At 38.1% G+C, this 27868-nt stretch overlaps 1 protein-coding gene across 1 annotated transcript in view; it reads left to right on the forward strand.

Moving 5' to 3' along the window:
- The window catches only part of LOC150087340 (ubiquitin carboxyl-terminal hydrolase 20-like), a 561531-nt gene that overhangs the window by 439044 nt on the left and 94619 nt on the right, over positions 1 to 27868 (forward strand). The window contains exon 17 of the mRNA XM_090372003.1: positions 11777 to 11885. Coding sequence (XP_090228129.1) covers positions 11777 to 11885 — 109 coding nt within the window. The remainder of the gene's footprint in view (positions 1 to 11776; positions 11886 to 27868) is intronic.

The raw sequence follows: 27868 nt of genomic DNA on the forward strand, positions 1-27868 counted from the left end.
GGAATAAATTAGAATCAGTACAGAGGAATATGCTTCTCACTACCAGAGCATGCTGTACTTTATAAAATTATAAACCTTTTTTAGTCTGTAAGCATGCCTGCACTGCAGGTGCAGTGCGTAGCACACGCTTCTTGATTAGACTGGGGTTCGAGCCCGTGACCACCAGATACGGAGGATGCGGAAAGGTCAGGGAATGACCACGGCATATCCCTGGAGCAATATGGCCTTAGTTGCTAATGCTCCTAAAAACCAAATAACAAACAAACAAACAAGCTTACAGACTAACAAAGGGCATACCCACAGAATTTCTGGGGATAGTTCTTGATACAACCAATACCATCAAGGCTGAAAGAAAAAGAATAGCCACAGAGGTACAAGAGCTATGGCAAACAAATTGGGATCAGAAAACCAGAGGTCTGGTTACCAAGAGGTTTCTACCATATGTGGCAATGGTTAGCCTAAAGACATCTAAGTGGTCCGTCCGGAACTTTTGATGACAACAGTTATGCTGGCAGATCACAACTCCTAGAGGGCAAAATGGGGCTGACTGATAACCCCAACTGTACCTGTGGCGAGATGGCACCTCTGTAGCCAGGTGGACAGGAGCAGCAGTACATAGCACACGCTTCTTGATTAGACTCGGGTTCAAGCCCGTGCCCACAAAATACGGAGGATGTGGAAAGGTCAGGGGATGACCACTGCATATCCTTGGAGCAATATGGCATTAGTTGCTAATGCTCCTAAAAACCAAATAACAACAACAACAACAACCTGTGGCGAGAGTGAAGACTGGGCACACATTCTATACAAATGTATAATTTATGACATCCCCAGAACTTAGTTAATAGCACAGATTGGCTCCCTTCCCAGGGAAGAAGAACATCTATTTATAATGGAAGAAGAAAATTATAAAGCATTCACAACTTACATGTAGAAAGTATTTGAAATGTGTAGATCAATCCAGAGAGGGGCAATTCAGCCCCTCCCAGCAGTTAAATAGTAATCAGTAGCAAAAAATGCCCATATCTCCCACCACTCCAGATGATGACTTTAAAAACTGTTAGGGATGCTGTGGAGAAGTTAGCAGACAGAGAGCCATCTACTATCACCCTCAGTGAGCGATCAGAGAGAAAACTGGATAACCAATTACAAAAAACAGTTGGCAAACCATAAGATGGAAGCTTGTTTAGAAGACCTTTATGCCAAACACGATCGAAAGCCTTTGAAATGTCAAGAGCAACTGCTTGTGTTTCACCCTGCCCTGTGTGACCTGGGGACCCCACAAAAGGGGGGGGAGAGATGTACAGACAGCCAAGGAAGCATATTAGCTGAAAAATATTAGTTAGTAAGCTAGTATCAATGTAGAATGAAAGAGGTTGAAAGATAGAGTGAATGGGCTGGGCACAGAGTGAAATAGGAATTACGGTAAAAGGGAATGAATGTTAATTTTGGTGAAAGAGAGTGACCCAGTATGAGAGCTAGAGTGAGCGTTATGGGAAAAGGGGATGAGTGAAAGAGCAAATGTAATTGTCTGAATGAATACAACCTTAATAACAACACACATTAGTTATATATACTAAAAACTTATTATTATATACTAACAAAACTTATTCTAATACTAACAACACAAACACACTCACTGCATTCTCTCCTGGCCTGCAAGAGTTGCAGCAGGGTTTGCACCTCAGCTGAAGAATAACAGTAAGTTGAGGTGTCCAGAGAGTGCAGTGCAGAGAAAGAATTGAACAAATGATATGAAAACCAGAAGAATGAATTAGTGTATAAATGTGAGAGAGAAAGAACAAAACCATTACAAAACATATACTTAAATGTATACTAACCCTAGTTTTAATCTTTCAAAACTTTAATTATCTAGCTTTAATTCATTATGTACTAATATATAAATTTACATTACACACCATTGCATTCCCCTCCCTGGTGTATGAGAAAGAATGAGAGGGGGAAAAAATTAAAACTTAACAGAAAATGTAATAAAAAAAAATAGAATTGAAGTAGAGTGTAAATGTGTATTACAAGTGAAGTAAATGTGCCTCTCCTCCCCCTGAATAGGATGATGGGTGGGTGGGTGGATGGCCTAGGTCCCATGCCCATCCAAGCAGACACCATACCATGGCTACTTAGCTGCCATGGTGTGGGATAGAGCACCAGTGCAGGTGCTCCAACATAGAGGTCCTTTCCCTATGTTCTAACCATGTGGGTTGGCTTATCTATCACTCCCCATTCCACACGGAGATGGGGGGAACCCCCTGGTGCCGTCAGACAACTAACACACTCCCCATTCCACCAGACCAATGAGGAGCAACAAACGGAGAACTACAAAAACTGGAGGACTACCTGGGTAACTCCCCCTTTGGAATCCTCAATCAGCCAAACAACCTCCCCACTTTCAGCAGCACCCTTTGGGAAACCACCATTGACATTTCGCTGGCTACGAGAAACACAGCCAGCTATATTGCTGACTGGAAGGTCCAAGATGATTGGATGACCTCAGACCACCGAGCCATTACATTCAGGATCAAAAAAAACAAACTGGGAGATGTTCAGGGGTGCTCTGCTGGAAGTGGTGCGACAACAGCAGCAGAAACTCATGCAAACTCAAATCCAAACCTTCTTCAAAAAGAGATCACCCTATTAACAGAAGTCTGCAATGCCATGATTAATAACGAAAAAAACCTTCTCCGGGGGTGGTGCCCTGGTGAAACAAGGAGCTTCGAAAGATGAGAAAGGAGGTACAAGCCAAACAGAAAGCATACAAAAGGGTGAGAAGATCCTGGCCTGATGTGGAGGTCAAAGAACTTAAACAAGTATATAGAAAGCAAGAAACGCATATGCGGAAAGAATAAAGAAATCAAAGCAGCAATCCTGGTGACTTGTCTCTTACATGGGAAATTCAGACCCCGGGGGACTGTACAAAATTACCACAAACAAACTCCCTATCTCGGTTCACTTTAAACCCCCTCCCTGTCACCCCCCTTTTCTCCTGGTGAGGCCAGTCCCCACTGACCTTTCTGGGGTTACCTTCCCTATCATCCCCATACCTCTATCTGTTCCACCCCTTCTTCAGTCTTCACCCCTACTCTAACTGAATATATGCTTTTTTTTAAGGCCTTTGTCACTGAAATCTTAGGAAATTAGGTGGCAGGGCCTGCCAGAATACTTTCTAATGTGATCTCTCTCTCTCTCTCTCTCTATGCCTAACTTGCCTCCTCGGAGCAAAGTGTGGGCAGGGGGTCCCACTAGGGGCCCCAATGGCTAAAAGGTCAGAGGAATAACACAACATGATGCTACACAACAGAAACATACACCTTACACTTTTTAAAATCTCTAGCCTTCACAGTGTTCTGTGTTTCACAAACAGAGTACACAATGCGAGATGGGGCCGTTAGATAATTATTATTATTATTATTATTATAATTAGCCATATGGTGCAAGGAAGCCTTAGGCTTTTGCTGCACCAGCCAAAAAAAAAAAAAAAAATTCTGAGTTACCCCTGAGAGAGAGAGAGAGAGAGAGAGAGAGAGAGAGAGGGGGGGGGGAGTCAGAAATAGAAGGGAATCACCAAGAAAGAGAAGAATGATGATATCCAGCTCAGGACCCTGGGTGTGCCTAGCCCATACTCACCAGATATGAGCCCCTGGGGGATAATGAACACTTTGCTCCCCATTCCCTTCCCCCCACCCTTTGTGGCAACCTTCGCCTGGTGGGTGACCCCACTGCCATCTGTCAGTTCCCACCCCAGAGCAGAATGTCAGTTCCCACCCCTAGGCCCCCCCTTCACTCAGGCAGGCACCTCGACTACTGCTACCCTCTATCCTTCTACCACTTCCTGTCATCCCACTACTATCTTCCACTTCCACTTATTTTTTTTTTTATTTTTTATTATTATTATTATTATTATTATTATTATTATTATTATTATTGGGTTCTCCCTGTCTCTAGTTTTGGCTACCACAGGGTTCGCCCTGCCAGTGCTTTCGTGCTCCCTATTGCCTGGCCCACCCCCCCTAGTGGCACTGGGGGTAAACTAGAGGTTTTTGTATGAAAACACAGGCCTTTAGGCTAAGAGCCCACACTAACACTACACGAACACTTACTAACCTACGTAAATCTGGCTTTTACAGAGTTTTGTATTCATCACATTTCCTGATGTGGAGTTGGAATAAACCCCTCGGAGCCACATTACAATTAACACAATACACTATTTCCCATTCACAAATAAAGCAGCAATATTTGGTATAACCAATTTGTAGGCATATTAAAAGGGCAATTACTTTAAAGTTATGATATGCTAAGAAAACTGCTCATACTTGATGCTTGCCAAGAGAAGTTTCATGTTATCACAGGTTTATTTAATTTGTGCATCATATATGCTAATACTATGTATATAAAGTGCTTAGCATCATAATACACAGCCATTTCTGAATAAACAGAGAATTTTTAAGGTGGCATCGTTTTAGGTTATATCTCATATTGTGAATGCCTTCACAACGAGTTGCCATGATATTGCACTACTTCTCGTTGTGAAGGCATTCACAATATGAGATATAACCTAAAACGATGCCACCTTAAAAATTCTCTGTTTATTCAGAAATGGCTGTGTATTATGATGCTAAGCACTTTATATACATAGTCTAAATTCGTTCGCAGCTTGAGGCTCTAGCCCTAAATGCGCCTTAGTCTAAATATGCTAATACTTAATACATTACCATCATATGGTATTGGTGGGAATGTATTTCTGTTATGGAGCAACGCTGCTTTCAGACTCACTTTTTAGGAATCAATGAATAACTGACATTCAGCTGGATTGTGTAGGTGTCCTAGAGTTTCCATTAGAGAATTTACATCACTGCATTAAACCAAATTGCCTTCTTGAGAAAATAAATGTGTAAATGTTTGCTGATGTTTATACAACATATTTTAATGTCCTAGTGCAGGAGTATCCATCCTTTCAACTTAGAAGCCAAAAGTTCAGCTTAATTTTTAGATAAGTTCAGATCACAAACAAGGTTATTTAGTTCCTCTTAAGATATTAAGTGTGGTTCCAAGAATGAACATGTAGCTTCATATGTGGGGTCACTAACTTTCTGGTCTTTTCCATAGTCATTCTGAGTCTCACCATCAAACTCAAAATCATGTGGTTTATATTCTTCATCCAAATTGTAAGTTTCCAGTGGTTTTTGTACAGGTACTTCTTCACTGTGAAAAAACAGGAATTATAGCTTTGGATATTTTACAGTATGTTTAGGTTTAGAGGTAAACCCTGAAATGTTTGTTAAACAAAAATAACAATCTATAGAATGGTCTTTTGGTTCTCACCAATCATAGGAACTGCAAATGGCACATGATGGTAAGATCTGTGTAACCAGGCAGTAAGTAATTTAACACAACTGATGCAGCAGAAATGAGGCACCCAAGACCCTTGATCACCCCCTTCCAAAATAAAGTTCGTAAGCTCTGTGGTTTGAAAGTTAGCTCACCACATATATAACAAAAACTACTAGGATGATTGATACATTTACAGGGCATCCTAAGTTGTAAATGCACAGAAACATTTAAAAAGTATACATACCACTTAAAAGAAAAGGATCACAAACAATAATGGCCTTAGCCAAGTGACATCTAGCACACAACTGAGAAAACAGTCTACTCTGCAGAAGTAAGCAATATTACATCAGGTCTGAAATTGTTTAAACATGCCTTAGCATGTAAAACCACACTCTATTAGTATTTAATTACTGTATTATTTATATCAAAATTTCTACATCACATAAAAATTGTGCATGATAGAGAAATTCTGTTTGCATTTTTGAACTGAGGAACAAAAAATACATAAAAATTAGCAATAAATGTTCATGTGACAAAATGTGCGTTGACCGCTGCAATTAGTGTGAAACTTTTTCACATCATACCTCTGCACTTAGAAAGTGTTGGGGGGAGGGGGATAATGGCTAATTCTGTAAGAACTTTTTTGGAACTTTATTTGCACAATTCTCTTTACTTCAGACATTTTATCCTGTCTTGAATTATAATTTGCTGCACAATTTGTATGTGTATATAACAGTGCTTTAACAGTGATGGAATATGTAGTAGTAGTGGCATGTGATGCAAGAAAGCATGTGTATGAGCTTATGCAGCATCAGCCAAAAAAAAAAAATCACACCATTCCCTCCAAATGCCTGTCCAGTTCCTCCTTAAATTTATTCAACCTATCAACTTCCCCAACGACAGATAGAAGTTTGTTCCAGCAATTAACCACCCGCTGGCTGAAGGCAAATTTCCGCACATCTATTCTACATCTGTCTTTTCTTAATTTGAATTTATGCCCCCTTAGGTTCGTAATCTGAACAAGTGGAAGGATCCCATCAGAATTCAGCGTGCTAAACCCATTCAAGGCCTTATACACCTCAATCAGATCACCGTGCAGGTGCCTAGTCTCCAGCCACTTCAATTTGCAGAACTTAAGCCTCTCTTGGTAAGAAGATCCCTTCATTACCTTCACCAATCTTGTTGCCCTTCTCTGTACACGCTCAAGTAAATCTACATCCTTCCTAAAATGAGGCCTCTAGACCTGTACGCAGTACTCAAGACGTGGCCTGACCATTGCCTTATACAGAGGGATAATCACCTCCTTTTCCCTGTTAGCAAAATTCCTATATAACATTGACAAAACCCCATGACCTGCCCTGGCAGGTCATGGGGTTTTGTCAATGATATATGTTTCTTGCTCTTGCCTTCTTTCCTTTCAGTAAAGTTGCCAATTATTATTATAATCTTTCCAAAGTTGTTATTAGAGAGTGCTGCACTTAAATTTGGCACAATAGAAATGTTATTCTGGCTTTTCCAACAAAGACCCTTAAGGGCACAATGGGTGATATTGTTTTATACATTGGTACAAATGATATAGAGATATAGAGTATATCTGAGGATTTACTTGCCAAGTATGGGGTAATGTTCAGAAAAAATCATGAGTTAGAATTAAATTTGAAAGCCCATATTCAATAGGGGGAAGTACATTGTGAGAGCCTTATAGGTGAATTCAGCCCTGGAGAGACTGTGCAAGGCTCGTGGGGTAGAATTTTTCCCACCATCTGTGCTTCTTAACTTGAGACTGTTTTTATAGGGCTGAAGTTTTCTTTAATAGAAAGGGCAAGAATACTTTTTGATGCTGCTGAAGCAGTATTAAATGGGGGTGAAAAACTGATAGCCTAGGGGGATACACAAACTAATCGATTAACAGTATCCACAGGCAGAGGTGAAAGTGATTCTTGTACTGCTTCTATTAGAACATGCAGCAGCCAGGAAAGCAAGGTATTGGAATTTCAAGGACTGTTGGGGGGGGGGGGTCTTCATGGAATAAGCAAATACCTAGGCTGTCTTGAGGTTACTAACAGTAAAAACTTGTGTATGTACACCAGTGCTAGGGGCACAGTAAATAAATTTTGGTGAATTGACATAACTGATTACGTCGTCAAATGTGGACATTGTGACACTGTAAAGATATTGGAGACATGGTATTACTCAGTGGTTCTTCCAACCTTTGGAAACCCTGACATATATTTACAGTACTGTTGCAGACAAGATCATATCAACTGTGAGGTGGTAGATTATCTTACAAACAGTATCATACAGATTTAAAATATCATACAAAGATTTAATGTTCAATAATGTGTCAAGATTAAGGTCTGGCTCATTATATATCCAATTGTGAGATCCCAATACAAATTATAGGTCTTAAATTTATTAAAACACTTACAATACCCAGGTCATCAAAATATTAATGTTCAGTAGTGAATTAAAAAAAGTTCAGCTCATTGTGAATTCAATTCACAGATCCTAATACAGAACATTATATTCAAATAACTCACTCTGACAAATAATTCTTAAATTTTGTTCAAATAATAATTGAGACCATTGAAGAGAAACTTTGTCCATTTAATATCCTTTAATATGTTAGTACAAATCCTGTACTGCAAAATCCTCTATTGCCTCAAAATAAATTTAACAATTCAATCCAACTATAACATTTTGTAAACATATATCATACCATACTTAGAAGTCATACAATTTGTGTCATACATTGAACCAAAAGTAATTTTAAGTTCCAGAATCAAATTCAAGGTTAAGTTGAACTGCACAATTTTATAATACCTAGAAATCACAACTTCTAATCATCATAAGTCTGTACAGTATCCAGATCAGAGAACTTAGTGTTTGAGATCCTGTATAGAATTTTTACATAAGTAATAGCAATTCATTGCATAAGACCTGAATTCCAAGAAAGAACAGATAAGAAAAGATGGTGGGGGAGTTATGCTCCTAGTTAAGCAGTGCACAGAATCTAAGGCAGTGCATCCAGTTGACATGGATAGCCAGTGCAATGTTCTGTCAGTTTGATGTGACATAAGTACTGGGAAAACAAAAATGGGAGTAACAGTGCATTATAGGTATAATGACTGTGATGAGTATAATGAATACAGACAAATAGAGTCAGTCAGTAAATCAGAATGTCTTAGAATGGTGGATTTAACTTTCTTAAAGTTCTGATGATAGTCAGAACTTGCGGATTGGTCCCTCTTACAGTAGTAAGGCTTTCATGGATTAATTGGAGATCATTTTTCTACACCCGAATGTTGCAGAGGCAATAAGAGAAATCAGTACTCTTGATCTGATTATCAGCAGCGACTCTTCATTCGTTAAGAACCTGTACATAAAAGAACCACCGGATGGCAGTGATAACACTGTATTGGTGTGGGATTTACTTAAAGATGTAATAACTGTCAAGGGTAAAGGGAACGGCTTTAGCTTTCATTAACAGGACTACAGTTGGACCTGATTTTGTTACCAACATAGTGTGTTTGTTTGGCGGTGCCAGTGGTTCCCACAAAACTGCTGATGTTATCAACATTCATTTCTAAATGGAAAGCATTCAGGGTAGTAATCGTAGAAGCTACTAGGCTTTTTATATCAACGTTCAAATTTATATGATGTTCAAGGTGCAAAATCTAAATGGATGTCAGATGAACTGATGAGACTTGTAGCAGAGAAGAAAAATATGTAGGATACATATAAATTATTAATTGATATAAATTGTAAATTATCAGTAGATATAAACTAGTCCGCAACCAAGTCACAAAGAAAGGTGGACAAGCTAAGGCAGATTATGAGGTCTCTGGCAAAGAATGCAAAGAAAATTAAGACTTTTTTTACATTTATAAACACTAGAATGAATCATCACATTGGTCTGCTAGATATGAATGGTTTAACCATTGATGATCCTGCTCAGGTTGCTAACAAACTGAATATATATTTTGCACCTACATTCAAAGAAGAATTTTTTTAGGGATGTGAGGGGCATAAGTGCATTAAATTTTAACGAGAAGCTAAATGATTTTGTGATAACTGAGAAGAAAGTGTAAAATAAATTGTTGAAGTTGAATATAAATAAACCAGCTCTGTTGGATGGGATCTAGACAGTCATTAAAGGAGGCAGCAAAAGAATTAAGAAATCTTTAGCTAAACTTATGAGATCATCCTTGTATTTGGGGGAGGTCCCTATGAATTGAAGATGTGCAAATGTATCTCCAATTCACAAAGGATGGTAAAAGGGTGACATGAATAATTAGAGACCTGTTCCCTTGACTTCTGTTCCAGGGAGTGACTGGTTAAAGAAGTAATACAAGGTTATCTAGGCAGGAGTGCAGATAACCTTGCTTCTTTAACCTTAATGAATCACATGGCATGACTTGTCATGCCATGTGGATCATTAAGGGACTCACTTGCCATGCCATGGATTTTTAAGGGATGATCTTATCAGATGAATATGATTGTACACTTGTATGAAGTAACAAAGGAACTGTCTTCAAAAAATAATTTTTACATCCTATACTTAGATTTCAGAAAAGCTTTAGAAAGACTGTAGTACAGTTAGAGAAGGTTGCATTAGGGCAAGTTACTGCTATGGATAATTGTAAATGAATGAGAGAAGGCAGAGAGTAGTTATCAGTCGGCTCAATCAATCTACTCATCTTGGATTAATATTACTAGTGGAGGCTCTCTTACTGCTAATATTTATTAGTGATACTGGTTAAGTCATATCAGGCTTAATGTCTAAATTTGTAGGGTGGTTAATGATGGTAATCAGGGTATTCTACTGCAAAAGATCTAGAAAAATGAGGTATATAGGCTAAGTAACATTGAAGTTTACCGTTGACCATTGAAGTTTAACGTTGAGCACTCTGTGTCACACAATAATCCCCAATAATAATGAATCCAGAGTGCACAGTCCTCTTTAATAATATACCTAAGGGTGATTGTGCAGTCCAACAAAGTTCTCAAAGCAGGGCAGATGGGCTGCTAAGACAGCTTTTGGGTTCTGAGAGTGATATACAGGAATTTTTCCAGCAGGAATGTTTTATTGTATTTTAATGCTTTTATTTTATTTTATATTTTATCCCTGTTTTAGTATTTTATGTAGATGTTATTTATTTATTTTAATAAATATATTTTAAGTCAGTTCGTCGGTTGTCACTAGAAAGTTTTGTGATATGCAACCCGAAGCTCAAGGCCTGTTTTCTGATGATTATCCTATTTATAAAGCAAGGTTAAGACTCATTTTAAGTTGTGAATCTGTTGCAATGGGTACAGAGATGAACAAGAGGCAGGGGTGGAAAAGGGTGCTCTTACTGAGAAAAATTTAATCAATTCAAAGCCTTAAATACCTCCATCAGATCTCCTGGCAGATGTCTAGTTTCCATGTGCTACAATTTGCAAAATTGTAACACCCGGAAACTAGACATCTGCAAGGAGATCTGATTGAGGTGTTTAATTTATTCTGGTATAAAACGTATCGATCAATTGATATGTTTCATACTAGAATAAATAAATTGATACAGATACAAAAATAAACAGTTTATTATATTGAAAGATAGTTTGAATTTTTTAATAACTCTAATACTTTGTTTAAACTTTATATTTTCATTTATCACATTCTTCCTTGTCACTCATCTTTGCTTCTTTTTTATTTACCCCTGGGTTCCTCCTATTCAGATTCTTGAACTTTATGTGCAAAACAAAGAGATTTCTGAGAGCTGCAAAAAAGAGGCAAGAATTTTAATTTAATATTAATTGCAATCATTTTTACATTTTCAAACATAAAATCAATAAACTTCACTAAATTCAGCTTTATCAATAATAAAACGGTAGCAAACATCCTTTAGCTCAAATTATTTAATAGTAGAACTGACATTCAGCATAAAGGCCATGGATAATGTGACAGATTAGATGAATGTTTATACTTTTCCACCAAGAAAAAATAAGCTATTTTTTCCTGTGGAAAATTAAAGAAAAATAGCTGAAGATTCATCTTATCAGGCTAACTGGAGGGAGAGAATTCTTAACTAATTAGTGTCTGCTGTTAGTGTTTTGTGGGGTTTTTTTTTTTGCAAATTAAAATGTGAGAAACCTTTGTTTTAAAGGACCGGATAGTTTATTTTGGCTTCTAATGTATATGCATTCCACTACTACACTGTTGTGAACGAGTATACTGGAACTTTATTTTTGCAAGTCTGTATACTTGCAAAAATATCAACTTTTCACATGCTTGTATCCACCCAAGATCTCCACAGCATCAAACCTCTTCATGCAATTATGTTTTTATGGAACAGCTTGAAGATTTCTCTTGCTTGGAATTCTCTTCAGATGCTTTAGCTGTCTTATTTTTTATATTAATAGTATAAAATATTCTATTTCTGTCTAGATTTGGAGGTGGCCCTCCTTGCACACATTTGTATTTATGTCCTCCATGTTTGGCTGAACAGGAGAGTCTGGATCGACGGAGGAGGCAAGAATATGATACTTTTGTAGCAGTAAGTATAACATATAATTTAATTATGTTCTTTGGCTTAATTCTTTGTTATTTCATTCATATTTGTTGTCTGGTCATACATGTGAAATTCAGAGAGCGTGTTCTTTCTCTCTCTCTCTCTCTCTCCCCCCCCCTCTATCCTCATCGTTTTTTTTTTCTTGTACCTACTTGCTTTGTTTAAGAAAGTGGTATTTCTGCTTCTGTAGATTATAATAAGTATGAAAATAATGCATTATAATCAAAAGTCTTATAGCATAGGAGATAATGCAAAACCTCTGCCACTGATACTGGAGAGAAAGGGTATACAGTACTGGTCAAAGAACTCTTGCACCTTACTTAAGTCCAAAAGTTAGAACATGGAAACTGAAACTCCCCCCCCCCCAAATCAATTTGGTCATAGATATACTAGGTGCCCATGCCCCTCCAATATTACAGTATTTGGGGCCCCCCTGAAAAGTTGAAATATAATCTAATTACACAAAATTTTGTAGCAATAGGAGCCCCAAAATCTTATGGTGCTCCAGGACCCAAACTAATCTAAATGCTTTACCGTGTTTGATAATAAAATATTAGTAAAAAAATTAATTTTACCAAGAATTTTTTTTCGAATTCTCATGATTATTAAAGTTATGTTACTCCCTCCCCCACACATTTAGCAACATCAGTATCAGAATGAACAGAAGTCATGGGATGTCTACCTAGTAATGGGTAGGTCCACCTTTCATCCGGATTAGGGCAGCCACACAGCGAGGCGTTGAGTCCACTAGTTCATGAAAGCGTTACACAGGTATTTCCATCCATGCTTGCTGCACCACTGTCCATAATTCCATCGCATTCCTGGGTGGAGGATCCAAAGCTTGAACGGACCTTTCCACAGCACCCCATCTCCTTGTTCACGGGGTTATGTCCCGTGAACAAGGAGGCCATTTCATGGTGGTAAAATCTGCGGAATGCTCTTTGAACCATGTTCAAGTCACCACAGCTCTGTGGAGAGGCGCATTGTCCTGCTGCAAGAGTCCATTGACCTGTGGGTGCAAGATGACCATGAAGGGATGCAGATGGTCTGCAAGGTTGACCTGCATCCCTTCAGAGTAACCTGGACCATTCAGAGATTCATCTAGATGTACCAGAGGTTCCAACCTGTGGCATTTGAATATGCCCCAGACCATTACCAATCATCCACCTGCCTGAACCATTCCATGTCGACATGACAGGTGCACAGCTTCATGTGGTTTCCACCAGATGCGCACCCTCCCTTCTGCTCGAAATAACTAGAAACAGGACTCATCGGACCAGGAGACCCGTCTCCAGTCATCTAAAGTCCAGTGCTGATGTTCTTTTGCCCAGTTGAGGCACAGAGTCCTGTGTTGTGGTGTTAGCAATGGTGGGTCGGTGGCTCTCATAACCTATTGCGGCTAATGATCACCTAATGGTCTTGGTGGAGACGTTTCTCGCACCTCCCTCTTTGAAGTCAGTGGTGATTTGTGTCACTGTCCGGTTGGCTGAAACAATGCGAGACAGACATTGACGGCCAAGTTCATCCACCACCTTTCTTCGCCCAACAGCGCCGTCCACGATGATATGTTATTCCAGAAATGGCATATTCCCGATACACTCTTGATACTGTTGAATGGGGATAGTGCAATTTCTGTACCACCTCTGCAATAGAATGACCCATGCGTCGGGCACCCATTATCATCCCTTCTTCAAAGTTGGTTAACTCATGCCAGTTTACCCATGCTGATATCAATTTATTGTCTACGTGGATGCAGTGTACCTATATACCTGCCAAGTGGTGGGTTTGTCCACTAGCAAGAGGGGTGACAGCATCACATTACCCAGGAACCTCATGAATTCTGTCCTTTTGGTGTACTTGTGCTGCACAAGTTATGTGCAGTGCAAAAATAATGTGATCACAAAAATTTATGGTTCAAGGGGTTACCTCCTAAATATAGACTGTTTTACTAGAATAGTTTTTGAACTGTAATGTTATGGTTTTCATTGAGTAATTGCTTGAAAACATCTGTGAGGTGCAGTGCAAGTACTGAAGCAGCTTCTTGCATTTGGTGGTCAAGCTGTAACTCACAAGTACTAAAAAAAAAAATATATATATATATATATATATATATATATATACGCGCGCACACAGCAGTACCTCACTTAGCATGGCTTCAAACAGCATGGGTTTCACTATAACACGATTTTCAATTAAGTTTAAGTCGAAAATTGACTGTACATATTAAAACCCATTCAATAGCCTAGACATGTACTCTACATATATGCTGTGTTGTCGTAGCTTAGGTACACATACATATATGCGGTTCTAACTCTGTTGTTTTAACATCCATTTTGGCCTAAACCTTGAACAATATTTCTTAGTTGGTATGTAAAGCCTAGTAGCTTCCAAGATAAGTTCTTTGAATGCTTCCCATTTTGAATTTGCTGTTGGTAACATCATCAGTTGGTCCCACTGTATAGAATTTAAATACTGTCTCAATCCATCGTAGTCGCCTTTACGGAAGCAATAACCCTTCCCTTTACCCCTAATGGTAGTTACCTCTTTGAGTAAATCCCACTTCAGCACACTGTGATCACTGCCACCTAGTGGTTCATTTATCTGCAGATTCTTAATGCATGAAGAATCACTGCTGATAATCAAATCAAGAGTATTACTCCCTCTAGTTGCCTCCCGAACATGCTGATGTAGAAAACAAACATCCAATAAATCCACAAAAGCCCTGCTAGTGTGTGAGTAACCAGCCCCCAAATTCCAGTCAATATCTGGGAAATTAAAATCTCCCATTATAAGACTCTGATTTACTGGCCCACTCTATTTCCCTGTACAGTTCCTTATTATACTCATCAGAGTCATTAGGCCTATAGCACACTCCTACTCTCAATTTTGATCTCCCAATGCTTATGTCACACCAAACTGACTCAACACTGCACTGTCCAGCGATGTTGACTGGCTTCACTTCCTTGGTTTTTATGTGTTTCTTAACTAATAACATAACCCCTCCTCCCTTCCTATCCTTTCTGTAGACGTTGTACTCCCCAAATTGCAGTTCTGCATCCCTTATATCTGTGTGACACCACGTCTCTGATATCCCAACAATATCTGCCTTTGATGCTTTGAGCAATACCTCAAATTCATCAAATTTATTTACTAAACTCCTAGCATTGGTGTACACGCAAGTATACCTGCACATGTTTCTATTCTTAGCTACCCTAACACAACCCATGTGTTTACTTGTACCGCAATGGCTCCCAGCAGTCTCTGAAATACCATGCACCTTGTTTTTCAGGCTTCTGCTCATTCTAATAGAAGCAGTGCAAGAATCTCTTTCACCTCTGCCAGTGGCTACTGTCAATCTATTGGTCTTTGTCTCCCCCCAAGCTAGCAGTTTTCCGACCCACCTAACACTGCCTCGATAGCATCAGCAAAAAACGCGCTAATTGCTTCCAAAATTTGCTCTGTAACTCGTGATGTTAAATTAGAAAAAATGGAAAAAGCTTTAAATCTGTGGATAGAAGACCGAACTCAAAATAAAATTCCTTTAAGTTCACTCATCATTCTTGAAAAGGCAAAACTCCTTTATCAACACTTTAGCAAAACTGTCGATAGCACCAGCTGGATAAGTTTTTTAGCTAGCAAAGGTGCTAGTTTGAAAAATTTGTTTGAAATTTCTAATAAATATTACATTTAATATTAAATTGTTTCTTATTTTCATTTCGATGCCATATGCTTGCATTTCACTATGTGCTGTCTATGTACATAGTCATATTATGAAGGTACATATGATACATACATAGACAAAATTTTAGACTAGTTTTTTTTATATATTTCATACTTTGGAACGGAACTTCTTTATTACTATGGGAGCCATAACTCAGTATTTGCGTTTTCGGTATTCGCAGCATTTCTCAGGAACGTAACCCCTGCTATTTGCGGGGGTTTACTGTATATATATATACAGGTAATTGTCGTCTTAGGACCATGTTAGGTTCCGACCAACCGGTCGTAAAGCGATCTGGACGTAAGTTGGACCAGTTTAGGTAAATCAGACACATAAGACACATATCAGACACATTTAAGATAAAATATAAAAATATTTTATCTTAAAGAACTAAACAAAACATATGTAGAAAATAGATAAGAAATATTTTACTGACCACTTGTGCTTGGCTGCGGATCATCAGTGCCGCCACTTGATGTAGTGGGAGTTGTTTTTCTCATAAACATGTTGATTTTTGTCTGAATTGTTTGTTTCCTTTTCTGCTCATAAATTTCGTGGTATGACCGAAAAGCATCTTGTACCTTTTTTTTGTTCAATCCCTGCAAATCGTTCAATGTTTGGGTCCATTTCCTCAAAATGTGTAAGAAGTTTATTTAGTAGAGAAAAACCTTCAGATAACCCTCTAGTGGTGAATTTTCTTTCTGGTTCTTCCTTATCTTCATTTTTCTCTTCTTCCATCCTTTCTTCTTCAGAGCCATTCTTTCTGTTTCCAAAGCGATAAGTTCTCCATTCATAAGTTCTCCAGATTCTTGCTCTAGCAGCTCCTCAACATCTTCCACTTCAATCTCTAAAGAATGTCCCTTTGCCAGTGTTACAATATTTTCCATAACCATTTCAATTTCATGTTCACTATCAATTTCATCAATAGTAATAACAAAATGCTGGACACAGTTTTTCCAGATTCCATTCGTGCATTTCTTTCACAGTTTCCCATGCGGCAGCAATATTTTTGATGCATTTATAAATATCGTACTGTTTCCAAAACTCTCGCAAAGATAGTTCTGGGTCGGCGTCTGTTGCGGCTATAGCTTGGGCGAAAGTGGTTCGAAGATAGTGCGCCTTAAATGTGACAATCGCCCCTTGGTCCATAGGCTGAATGAGTGGAGTTGTATTTGGCAGAAACTAAACAACTTTTACATCTGGATGGTCTAGGTGAGGTGGATGGCCAGGTACATTATCTAAGATTAATACAATTTTGAAAGGAATTTCTTTCTCGAAGCAATATTCACGAACTTGAGGTACAAAACAAATTCTTGAGTCATCCAGGCTTTTTGGTTTGAACGGAAGTGTACAGGCAGAGTGTGCTTGTTTACATTCTTGAATGCACGGGGATTTTCAGAATGATAAATTAAAAAAGGCTTCAGTTTAAAACCTGTGATGTTCCCGCCAAGGAGCAAAGTCAGCCTATCTTTAAGTGCCTTAAAACCAGGCATGCTTTTGGCTTCTTGGTGAATGTAAGTGCGTTCTGGCATCCTTTTCCACAACAATCCAGTCTCATCCACGTTGAAAAACTGCTCTGGTTGATACCCTCCTCCCGTAATTATTTCATCCAGACATTTAACAAACTCTTGAGCTCCTTCCACATCTGCACTTGCTGATTCTCCAGTGACTCGAACCCTATGAAGGTTGAATCTTTTGAACCATCCTGTACTTGATATAAATGTCTGAGTGTAATCTTTTCCGGCACGTTTCTTCAGCGTCTGAAAGAGACTTCTAGCCTTCGGCTGCACTGTAAGAAGGCTTAAGGGTGTTAAATCTGTATCATCTGATCTTCCATCCAAAGAAACAATAATTTTTCCATTTCATGGATGGGCCCTGTACATTCTTTCGTTATCACTGTTGCTCGCATGGGTGCCGAACCTTTAACAACTTCACGAATCCTTACTTTGTCTTTCAAAATCATTGACACTGTAGAATGAGATAACTTAAAATCACGTGCGATCGTGTTCACCTTCTTCATGCTGCTTGATCACTTTCAATTTTGTGTCTAAATCAATGGCCTTTCTTTCTTTCTTGACAGGTCTAGGAGTAGACAAAGGCACTTTCCTCTTTTTGACATGTTTAGAGGTTTTAAAAAAATGCTAATTGTAACACAAATATAACTGAACCAAATATAGTGAACATAATATGTATGCAAACAGAGATCGAGACGCATGAATCACGACATACATACATCAGTAAGACGTTTTGTTCGACTGTGATGGCAAAGCTGACTAAATGGATTAAGACTAGCTTATTCACACCAAACACATGTTACTGGGCAGTGGGCTGACGCTACACGCACAGCTGTTTCCATTAGGCTTCGGGGACCACATTGATAGGGCGTGTGAGAGTAGTAGAAAAATCTGAGAGCACTGCATTAAGAGAGGGGGTTGACGTGTGTATAGCATTCTTCCTAGCAGCAATCTTGTATATATGCTCAGTTCAGACTGAAAAGCGGTGCGAGATGCAGCAGCAGCAGCAGTCGTAAGTCAGTCAGTCGTAAATCACATAGGTCGTAAGTCGACGACTACCTGTATATATATAGTTAGTGATCCACTAATATGTTCAGTCTGTTTTCCAAAAGGCAAAGCATTTTGCAAACTTAATTCTAAAAGCCATTAGAATTAAATCAATAAATTCATTCATTCTATGTAAATATTTTTCTGTAACTTTATAAAGGGCCAGTTTCAGACTGAAATTTAAACAAATGAATAACTCATAAACACCCATTTCAGCTATACAGTATGAATGGATTTACTGATTTAATTCTAGTTTTTTTTTTTATTCGATTGCATGTATGGGAATAACAATGCTAGGAACATGGCTTTGTATTAGCAACCTCCCCCACTCATGTAGGAATGGACTGGTTTATAATGATGTTGAAGGCCCGGAGTCAGGAATGGTTGATATGAGATTGTAGTTTGCACATATAGTGATCAATTAGTGAGTGTTTGCGAGGAAGAATAGATTGCTGTCAAGATCCTTCCGACTTCAAATGTAAAGTGATTGCAGGGCAAGATACACCGGTACCAGTCTCACCAATAGCCAACATAGTTATGTGCTCCAGTTCTGTGGTGTCATTTGTCTACTTACTCTGACTGGCTCCTCAGTGGTCAGACAACCAGCGCTGAAGGTCACATATAGAATGCCATAGGCTATTGCTGCACTGGCCAAAAAAAAAATAGCAGATAAGAAAATACAAATTTGCTTCCCTTCCTCACATAGGTAACTTTCCAGTTGACCTTTGAATTTATTCAAACTGTCAGTCTCAACTAGCTGTGAAGGCAGCCTGTTCCAGCAGTCAACTCGCTGGCTTAAAAAAAAACCTTTCTACAATCTAATCTAAATCTCTTCACCTATAATTTGAATTTATACCCACGAGTTCAGGATTTTCCTATAATAGTGAAGATGGAATACCTTCATTCATTCATTCGTTTTACTAACCATTCTCAGATCCTTATAAACCTCAATCAGGTCACCAAACTTTTTAGCCCACATATACGGAGTCTTTCCTCGTATGGTCGCCCTTTCTAATCTCACCATGCGAGTTTACTTACCTTTGGACCCTTTCAAGAAGCTGAGTGTCTTTTTTCAGTTGAGATCTCCATACTTGAACACAGTTCCCGACTTTACAAGCTAATTCATTCCTAGCACTCGCTTGTAAAGCAAAAATTCGTGAAGTGGAAATTTATTTCCAATAAATATAATGTTATAATTTCTCAACAATGAAATTAGTTAGCTAATTAGTTTGTTTAAACAATGGTTGATTTATCCAAATAAATGAAAACATAGCCTGCAAAATCAAGCAAATTATAATAATAAAGAAAATTATTTATGACTTACAAATGTTAAAATGTTTATTCTTCATCGTCATCGACTAAATGCACACTCGTTTATCACTCATTGTTGGTTTGTTGCACAAGGAGTCGTTTTCTTCAGAAGTGCTTCAAGAGGCATTTGTTTCCAAGATAATCTTCTCTTTTCTTTATAAATTTCACGATAGTATACATAAGCATTTTTTAACGGCACATACAAATTGCAACTAACATGATACATTAGCATTAGCATTAGCATTATTAGCATTAGCAGAGGCATATGATGCAAGAAAGCAAGCTTATTCAGCATCAGCCAAAAAAAAAAAAAAAAAAAAAACCATTCCCATTTCACCCCTCCGTTCGTTCGAAATACCTGTCCAGTTGAGCTTTAAATTTGTTTAGGCTATCAACTTCAACAACAAGTGATGGAAGTCGGTTCCACCAACCAACCACCCGCTGGCCAAAGGCAAATTTCCGCACATCTATCCGACATCCGTCCTTCCTCAATTTGAATTTATGCCCTCTGAGGTGATTATTCTGAGAAAGATGAAGAATCCCATTGGCATTGAGCATGCTCAAACCATTCAAAGCCTTATACACCTCTATCAGATCACCTCGCCGGTGCCTAGTCTCCAGACTCTGTAATTTGCAAAACTTAAGCCTTTCTTCGTAAGAGCAACCCTTTGTTCCATTTACTAATCTTGTTGCCCTTCTCTGTACCCGTTCCAGCAGCTCTACATCCTTCTTGAAATGAGGCCTCCAGACCTGTATACAGTACTCAAGATGTGGCCTTACCATTGCCTTATACAAGGGAATAATCACCTCCTTATCCCTGCTAGAAAAATTCCTGTATATCATTGACAAGACACCATGAGCTACTCTTGCAGCTCGTCTGCACTGCTCAGAGAACTTCATATCTGCCTGCACAATTACCCCCAGGTCCTTTTCATTCTCCACCACTGTCAGTGTAGTACCGCAGAGTTGATACGTTGCTCTGGGGTTACTGTTTCCCATATGCAGCACTTTACATTTGTCGATGTTAAACCTCATTTGCCACCTCTCAGCCCATCTGTTCAACCTTTCCAGATCCTGTTGCAGCAGCATAGCGTCAGTATTGTCCTTAACGACCCTGCCAACCTTTGTATCATCTGCAAACTTGGACATTAAACTTGATATCCCATCATCAATATCATTCATAAACACCGAAAACAACAACGGACCCAACACTGAACCTTGAGGAACTCCACTAATAACATTAGTCCACGTTGAGCAGTGTCCATTGATTACCACTCTCTGTCTTCTGCCACTCAACCATCCCCTTATCCATAGCAGCAATTTGCCTCCAATGCCACATTGCTCCAATTTGTGCAGCAGTCTTCCATGTGCAACAGTATCAAAAGCCTTTCTAAGATCCAAATATATAATATCAAAGTTATTCCCTGCATCCAGTTCTTTTGTGACTACATCATAGTATCCAATCAAATTGGTCAGGCAAGACCTGCCCTTAACAAAACCATGCTGCGTCTGAGCTATAACTGAATTCTTGTCTAGATGATCCTGCAGTGCTTCTTTAACCAGTGCCTCCATTAATTTACCTGGAACAGAAGTTAAACTAACAGGTCTATAATTACTTGTGTCAGCCTTTGATCCTCCTTTGTGAATTGGGGTTACATTTGCACATCTCCAGTCTATGGGTACCTCCCCTGAGTCCAAAGAAGCTCTCATAATTATTGCTAGGGGTTTGCATATTTCCTTTGCTGCCTCCTTTAATATAACTGGATAGATCCCATCCACCCCAGGTGCCTTTTTTATGTTTATCCTCAACAATCTCTCCTCCACTTTCCTCTCAGTTATTACAAAATCATCCAGCTCACTGCCAATGTTTACTTTACCTACATCATTCTCCTTCCTGAATAACTCCTCATGCGTGAATGTAGATGCAAAATACTCGTTTAGATTGTTAGCCACCTGAGCAGGATCCTCAACTGTTGAACCATCAATATCCAGTGGACCAATCTGATTCATCCCTTTCCTTTTCGAGTTCAAGTATGTAAAGAACTCTTTTCTGTTTTTCTTTGCTTCCTTTGCCAAGGATTTTTCATAGTCTGCCTTTGCCTGCCTAATCCCCTTTGTGACTTGGTTACAGACCAACTTATATCTATCATAGGCTTCCATGTCACCCATTAATTTGTATGTATCCCATGCATTTTTCTTCTCTGCCACATGTCTCATTAGTTCATCTGACAACCATTTAGGCCTAAACCTTGAACAATATTTCTTAGTTGGTATGTAAAGCCTGGTAGCCTCCAAGATTAGTTCCTTGAATGCTTCCCATTTTGAGTTTGCTGTTGGTAACATCATCAGTTGGTCCCACTGTATAGAATTTAAATACTGTCTCAGACCATCATAGTCGCCTTTACGAAAACAAAAACCCTTCCCTTTACCTCTGATGGTAGTTACCTCCTTGAGTAAATCCCACTTCAACACACTGTGATCACTGCCACCTAGTGGTTCATTTATCTGCAGGTTCTTAATGCATGAAGAATCACTACTGATAATCAGATCAAGAGTATTGCTCCCTCTTGTTGCCTCACGAGCATGCTGATGTAGAAAACAATCATCCAATAAATCCACAAAAGCCTTGCTAGTGTGCGAGTGACCAACCCACAAATTCCAGTCAATATCTGGGAAATTAAAGTCCCCCATTATAAGACTCTCTGATTTACTGGCCCACTCTATTTCCCTGTACAATATCTTATTATACTCATCAGAGTCATTAGGCCTATAGCACACTCCTACTCTCAATTTTGATTTCCCTATGCTTATGTCACACCAAACTGACTCGACACTGCCCTGTCCATCGATGTCGACTGGCTTCACTTCCTTGGACTTTATGTGTTACATGTGGAGTAACAAGTTTACGAAGCTTAAAAAAGAAAGGAAGGGAAGATTTCAGTGTGAAGGGGAAACACTTTTCACCATAACAACGTAAAAACCCACACAATTCCAGTTATCGGTATTTTCAAAAATGCAATAACATTGAGTTTACTACCCATTTATAATTGATTGCAGTAACAGAAAAACCCAATAAACCGGAAACTGCAAATTGTTTTTATTGTTTTATGGTCATGACCTCCAGAAATGTGCTTTAGAAAAATATCACAAAAGCATTCAAAATTGATTCTTATAACAGAACATATGATAACGATGAAACTGTAGTGCATTTTAATGATTTGAATTGGTAACTAATACAGTTTTCATTATAAAAATGACCTTTTAGAGAGATAAATAGCGAAAATTTCAACTTCCGAGGTCTTGGAACAAACAACTAAAAAACATGTGTTATTGGGTTCACTTACAATATTTTCACAATACAGTGGTGTCTCTGGAATGGATTAATATCATAAAGTGGGGTACACTGTATTGTATAGCTATGCGTATGGTTTGAAATCTTGTAAACCTGGGAACTCGTAAAGCGAAAACTTGTAAAGCGGGAACTGCCTGTATTCCATATGTGGTCTTACAATTGCCTTATACAGTGGGACTGTTGCATCCATATCTCTACAGGATAATGTTCAATAAATCATCGATAGGACACCATGGGCTTTCCTGGTTGCTTGTTTCACTGCTCAGAAAACTTCATATCTGCCCATATTATAACTCCCAGATTCCTTTCTTCCTCTACTGTTTTTAATTAAACCCCACCAAGCGTATAATTTATTTGAGGGTTGCTATTCCCCAACTGTAAGACCTTGCATTTAGCTGCATTAAAACATAGCTGCCGCTTCTCTGATTTGAAGTCTGTTCAAGTCATCCTAAGGGAGCACTGCTTAGTTCTGATCATTAACTATTCTACCAATCTTTGTAGTCAATACCTATGGAGAGCATCTTGGGTCTTGGCTCATAACATAGCAGTGATGCAATGCGGTGGTCCAGCTACCCACTTAATACAGTGTAGGAATAGTAAGGCCAATATCCACATGGACTGTACACCGGACATCAGCTTATATAGGCTGTGGAAGTCATTGGCCATTGCAGGTACCCATACTCACTATAAGGCTGAAGAAACTGTACCTTGCATTGGCATATTAAAACTAGCAGTGTACCACTGACAGGAATCCTATTGTGTGTCCTGATAAATCCTCTTTCCAACTCTGTCATGCTGTTGGGCATATCCAGATTTGGAACAACATGAAGCCATGTATGTCACCTGAATGCATCGTTGGTGTTTGGCAGGCTGGAGGCAGTTTGGAGACTGTTTTAATGGCATGCCCTGGGTTCTCTGATCACCATTAAAAAAATGGCTCAATGAGAATGCCTACCTTTCTATCTTTACCAACCAAGTAGCATTAGCATTAATAGAGGCATATAATGCAAGAAAGCAAGCTTATACAGCCTAAACAAAAAAAAAAAAACAAAAAAATCCGCTTTCCATTTCACCCATCCATTTGCTCCAAAACTCTCTCTAGTTCTTCCTTGAATTTATTTAAGCTATCAACTTCCAGCACGACGGATGGATGTTTGTTTCAGCAATCAACTACCTGCTGGCTAAAGGCAAATTTCCGCACATCTATTCTACAACTGTGTTTCCTCAATTTGAATTTTTGAATTTATGTCCCCTCAAGTTCATGAGCTGAGCAACAGGAAGAATGCCATCAGCATGCTAATGGGATTGCTGATGATCCAGACAGCTCTGGCATCTATCCAGCAGTGTAGCTAGTCTTTTGCCCCCGGGATGGGTCCTTCTGGTGTCACCCCCCCTAAATAATGTTATCAACTTGAAAAAAAAAAAAGTCTTAAAACTTAACTGATTTTAAGAAATCACAGAAAACTAAGGAGCATTTTGCAAGGAATGTTAAAAATTCAGTGAATAAAGTATAGTGTATTTATTAATAATATTTAATATAATAACAAAAAGAGATACAAAATGTGAAAATCAATAACAGAAGAGATTTATAGTTTCCATTTTCACATCTTCATTTCGGCAAATTTATTGATAACCTCATCAAAATTAATTTTACTGGAATATTCATTTTCAATAGATATAGCTAGATTTGATAATCTAGTCTGACCCATTGATGAGTGGAAGTAATTTGTAATTAATTTTAATTTGAAAAAGCTTCTTTTTGCAAGAAGCTATAGATACACGTACTGTTAAAATGAACCTTAAATATAATGATGAATTTGGTAGAGATTCCAAAAAAAAATCCCACTTTATAATAAACACTAAAAACTGGCAAAGCTGTCAACTGTTTTGCTTCCTCAACAGTTATTTTTGCAGCTTGTAAGTGATGTTTAGTCAGCTAATCTCTAATACAATTTTCTCAATTTCCTCACAGTTTCCTTCTTCCTATTGAAATGCCCATTTTCTCACAAGTTGTATTTGCAAATTGAAGAGCCCTTTCTACAATTTTATTTCTTTCTTCATTAATAAATAATTTTAAGGTCTGTAACTTTACAACACAATTTTCCAGGCTTGTTACAACTGTGTAAATATTTTTGTTTGAGGTTAACTTCTTGTAGAATTTTGTGCTAGAGAGAGAGACAACTTAAAAAAGAAAAATCACATATGGATGATAATAAAATTTCAGCTGTCCCTCTGGTATCTATATTATCTTCAGGTTCACACAATGTTTTAGAGCAGAAGTTATTTTTTCAAAATTCATTGTGACCATATTTACAGATTAATGTGCATTCCACCTTGTCTGGGCAAGTCTTTTGACTGTCATTCCTGTATGTTTTTTTCATTATTTCTCAGTGGTGTGGAGTGACAGAAAAGAAAGAATAAAGGTTTTACAAAGTTCCAAAGAAGTTTATGCATGACGAAATGCTTGCAGATGAATGCACTCAGCATAAATTTAATGAGTGGTTCGCACAGGGCATAAACAATGCTTTGGGATTAATTTTCTTGATTTTGGATTGGACCCCACCATAAATTCCTGCCATGGTTGATGCATTGTTGTAACCTTGACCATGGCACAAATTTATATCCAGTTTATCTTTTTCTAAAGTATTCAAAATTTCTTTTGTGAGTTCAGCAGCAGTCTTTCCAACAATGGGAAGAAGCCTAAAAATGACTCCTTTACTACAATCTTATCACCTACAATGTGAACATATCTAATTACTTCACATATTTGGTCAGCGTGGGATACATCTGGTGTACAGTCAAATAGAATTCCAAAATATTTAGCTTGTTTTATATTATTGGTTACTATTTATTCTCTCACATAATTTCCTAAAATATTAATAAACTCATTTTGAATCTCTGGCGATAAATATGATTTCCTATCAGATGAACATTCAATTCTTAAAATATGTTTTTTAAAAATGAGATCATAATTTGATAGCAACTCTACCATTTCTCTAAAATTTCCTTTCTTAATAAAATAAATTCTCAGGTTATCTGGTATCAGGATAGGCCAAAAAGCGACATTGGAATACTATAAAAATATGTTTATTTCCTTTTCAGAATCTTCTCTCTGCTCGTGTATTTTCACCAGATTCTTCTCCATTAGTGGATGCATAAGCATCTTCTAGATTCTTCTCCACTAGTGGATGAATAATTTTCTCTGTTAGATCCTTTTGAGAAGATATTCATGATAAATCAGAAGAGCAAGTACTCTTGTACTTGCTCTTCTGATTTATCATGTCGAATATCTATTGCACTAGATGTTGAAGGTGTAACATACTTCAACAATGATCCAGACATTGCCTGAAATAGCTTCTTTTCTTGCTTTCTTTGCTTTTCTCTGTTGAAATCTACTGGGTCGATTTCACTTCATTTTGTACTTATACGTAGGGAGACCTATATAAAGAAGTTCATTAAAAAACGGAAAATATCTGTGAAATGAAAAATGGGTTTTCAGGAAATACAAAGGCTTGCCTGCATACTTCGTATAAATCCACTCACCAAAAATGTGGTTATACTAAATGCATTTGTAAAGGCTGAATATTGTTTTGATCTCCAGTTTTATGTGCCTTAATAACATACCAAAAATTTAAATGCAAGTATTATAGTTGCAGTCGGTTAATATAAAAATAAAAGTATCTTGTCATTAATTAAATTGTGTCAAACATAAATTTCAACTAAAAACTGTAAATTTAAGTGGAGAAAGATAAATTTAAAAAAAAAAAAAAGTTGAAATTATTTTGTTAAAGTTAATACTTTCTTTCTCATATTTTCAAGTGATTTCTGGCTGGCACCCAGAACAGACTGTCTCCCCTTGCTACGCCACTGCATCTATCAACAAGAAAACGTGCCATGCCACAAGGCCTGGCAGGAACATGACTAAATTCTCTGTCCTCTCATAGCTGCCCAACTTACCCAATCTGAACCCAATTAAGTATGTTTGGGACTTTATTGGAAATGGACATTTAATATTACAACCATCCACTAATGTCCATAGTCATTACCCTGAATTTTCTAAATAATGAAAAATGCCCTATGGCAGCTACACGCGTTCCTTGCACATCTTTAAAAGATGTGGATTAAGACTACAACAACCATTCTTATGAACTGGATTAATACTATTGCAAACTTTTCCCCCTCCAAGGTTAAAATCATCTCCTGCTTGAAAGCTTGGTGGAACAACAACCTCAATACAGCTTTTCAACTGAAACAACTTCATAAAATTTGGAAAGAGATAAATGATGTTTGTGATCAAATATCGTACTAATTTCACTAATCACTAATTTCTTCAATGCTCAGCTTCTTATGGTAAAAATTCCTTACCATCATAGGTGCCTTAGCAATGAAATGCTTGTTGATTCTGATCAATTGATGGACCACATCACGAGATTTCAATGGTCAAGTGTACTCTCCCCCCAAACCTAGACATGTCCCATCTGGATATCCTTCACAGTTATAATTTCACTACACCTCATCTTATGAACGCTATCAATTCGTTGTCTCCCATTGCTGTCACAGGATCCCCAATTCACCATGTCTGAACCTTTTTATTATTCAACATTTGCTGTGTACAGTGACATCCTGAAGACTCATTCGTTGCCAATTGAGTGAAACAGCTAAAGCATTATGCCTATACCCAAGATCCATAATCATCACTAATTAAACATTGCCACCCAACCTCTAAAGCCTCAACACTTTTGAAGTTATTTAAAAAAATGCTGCTACTGGTCTTCACCAAACAGATTTTTACAGATAAGCCTCCCCAGATTCAATGTGCTTTCTCACAGTGATTGATGACTACAAACCTCCTCACAACCACAAATGCCATATTATCAGCATTCAGGAGCAATCAGGAGGCTGCATTTGATGCTGTAAATGTCTCTTCTCTGTTATGGCTTTTAGAATCATAATATCACATCAAGGGAGACATTCTGTGCTTTCTCTTTCTCTGCTCTCCTTGGCAAGAGTTATTGCAACTTTA

This window comes from Mastigoproctus giganteus, chromosome 4, assembly GCF_048544385.1.
Source record: "Mastigoproctus giganteus isolate SK-2022 chromosome 4, ASM4854438v1, whole genome shotgun sequence".
NCBI classification, from domain to species: domain Eukaryota; kingdom Metazoa; phylum Arthropoda; class Arachnida; order Uropygi; family Thelyphonidae; genus Mastigoproctus; species Mastigoproctus giganteus.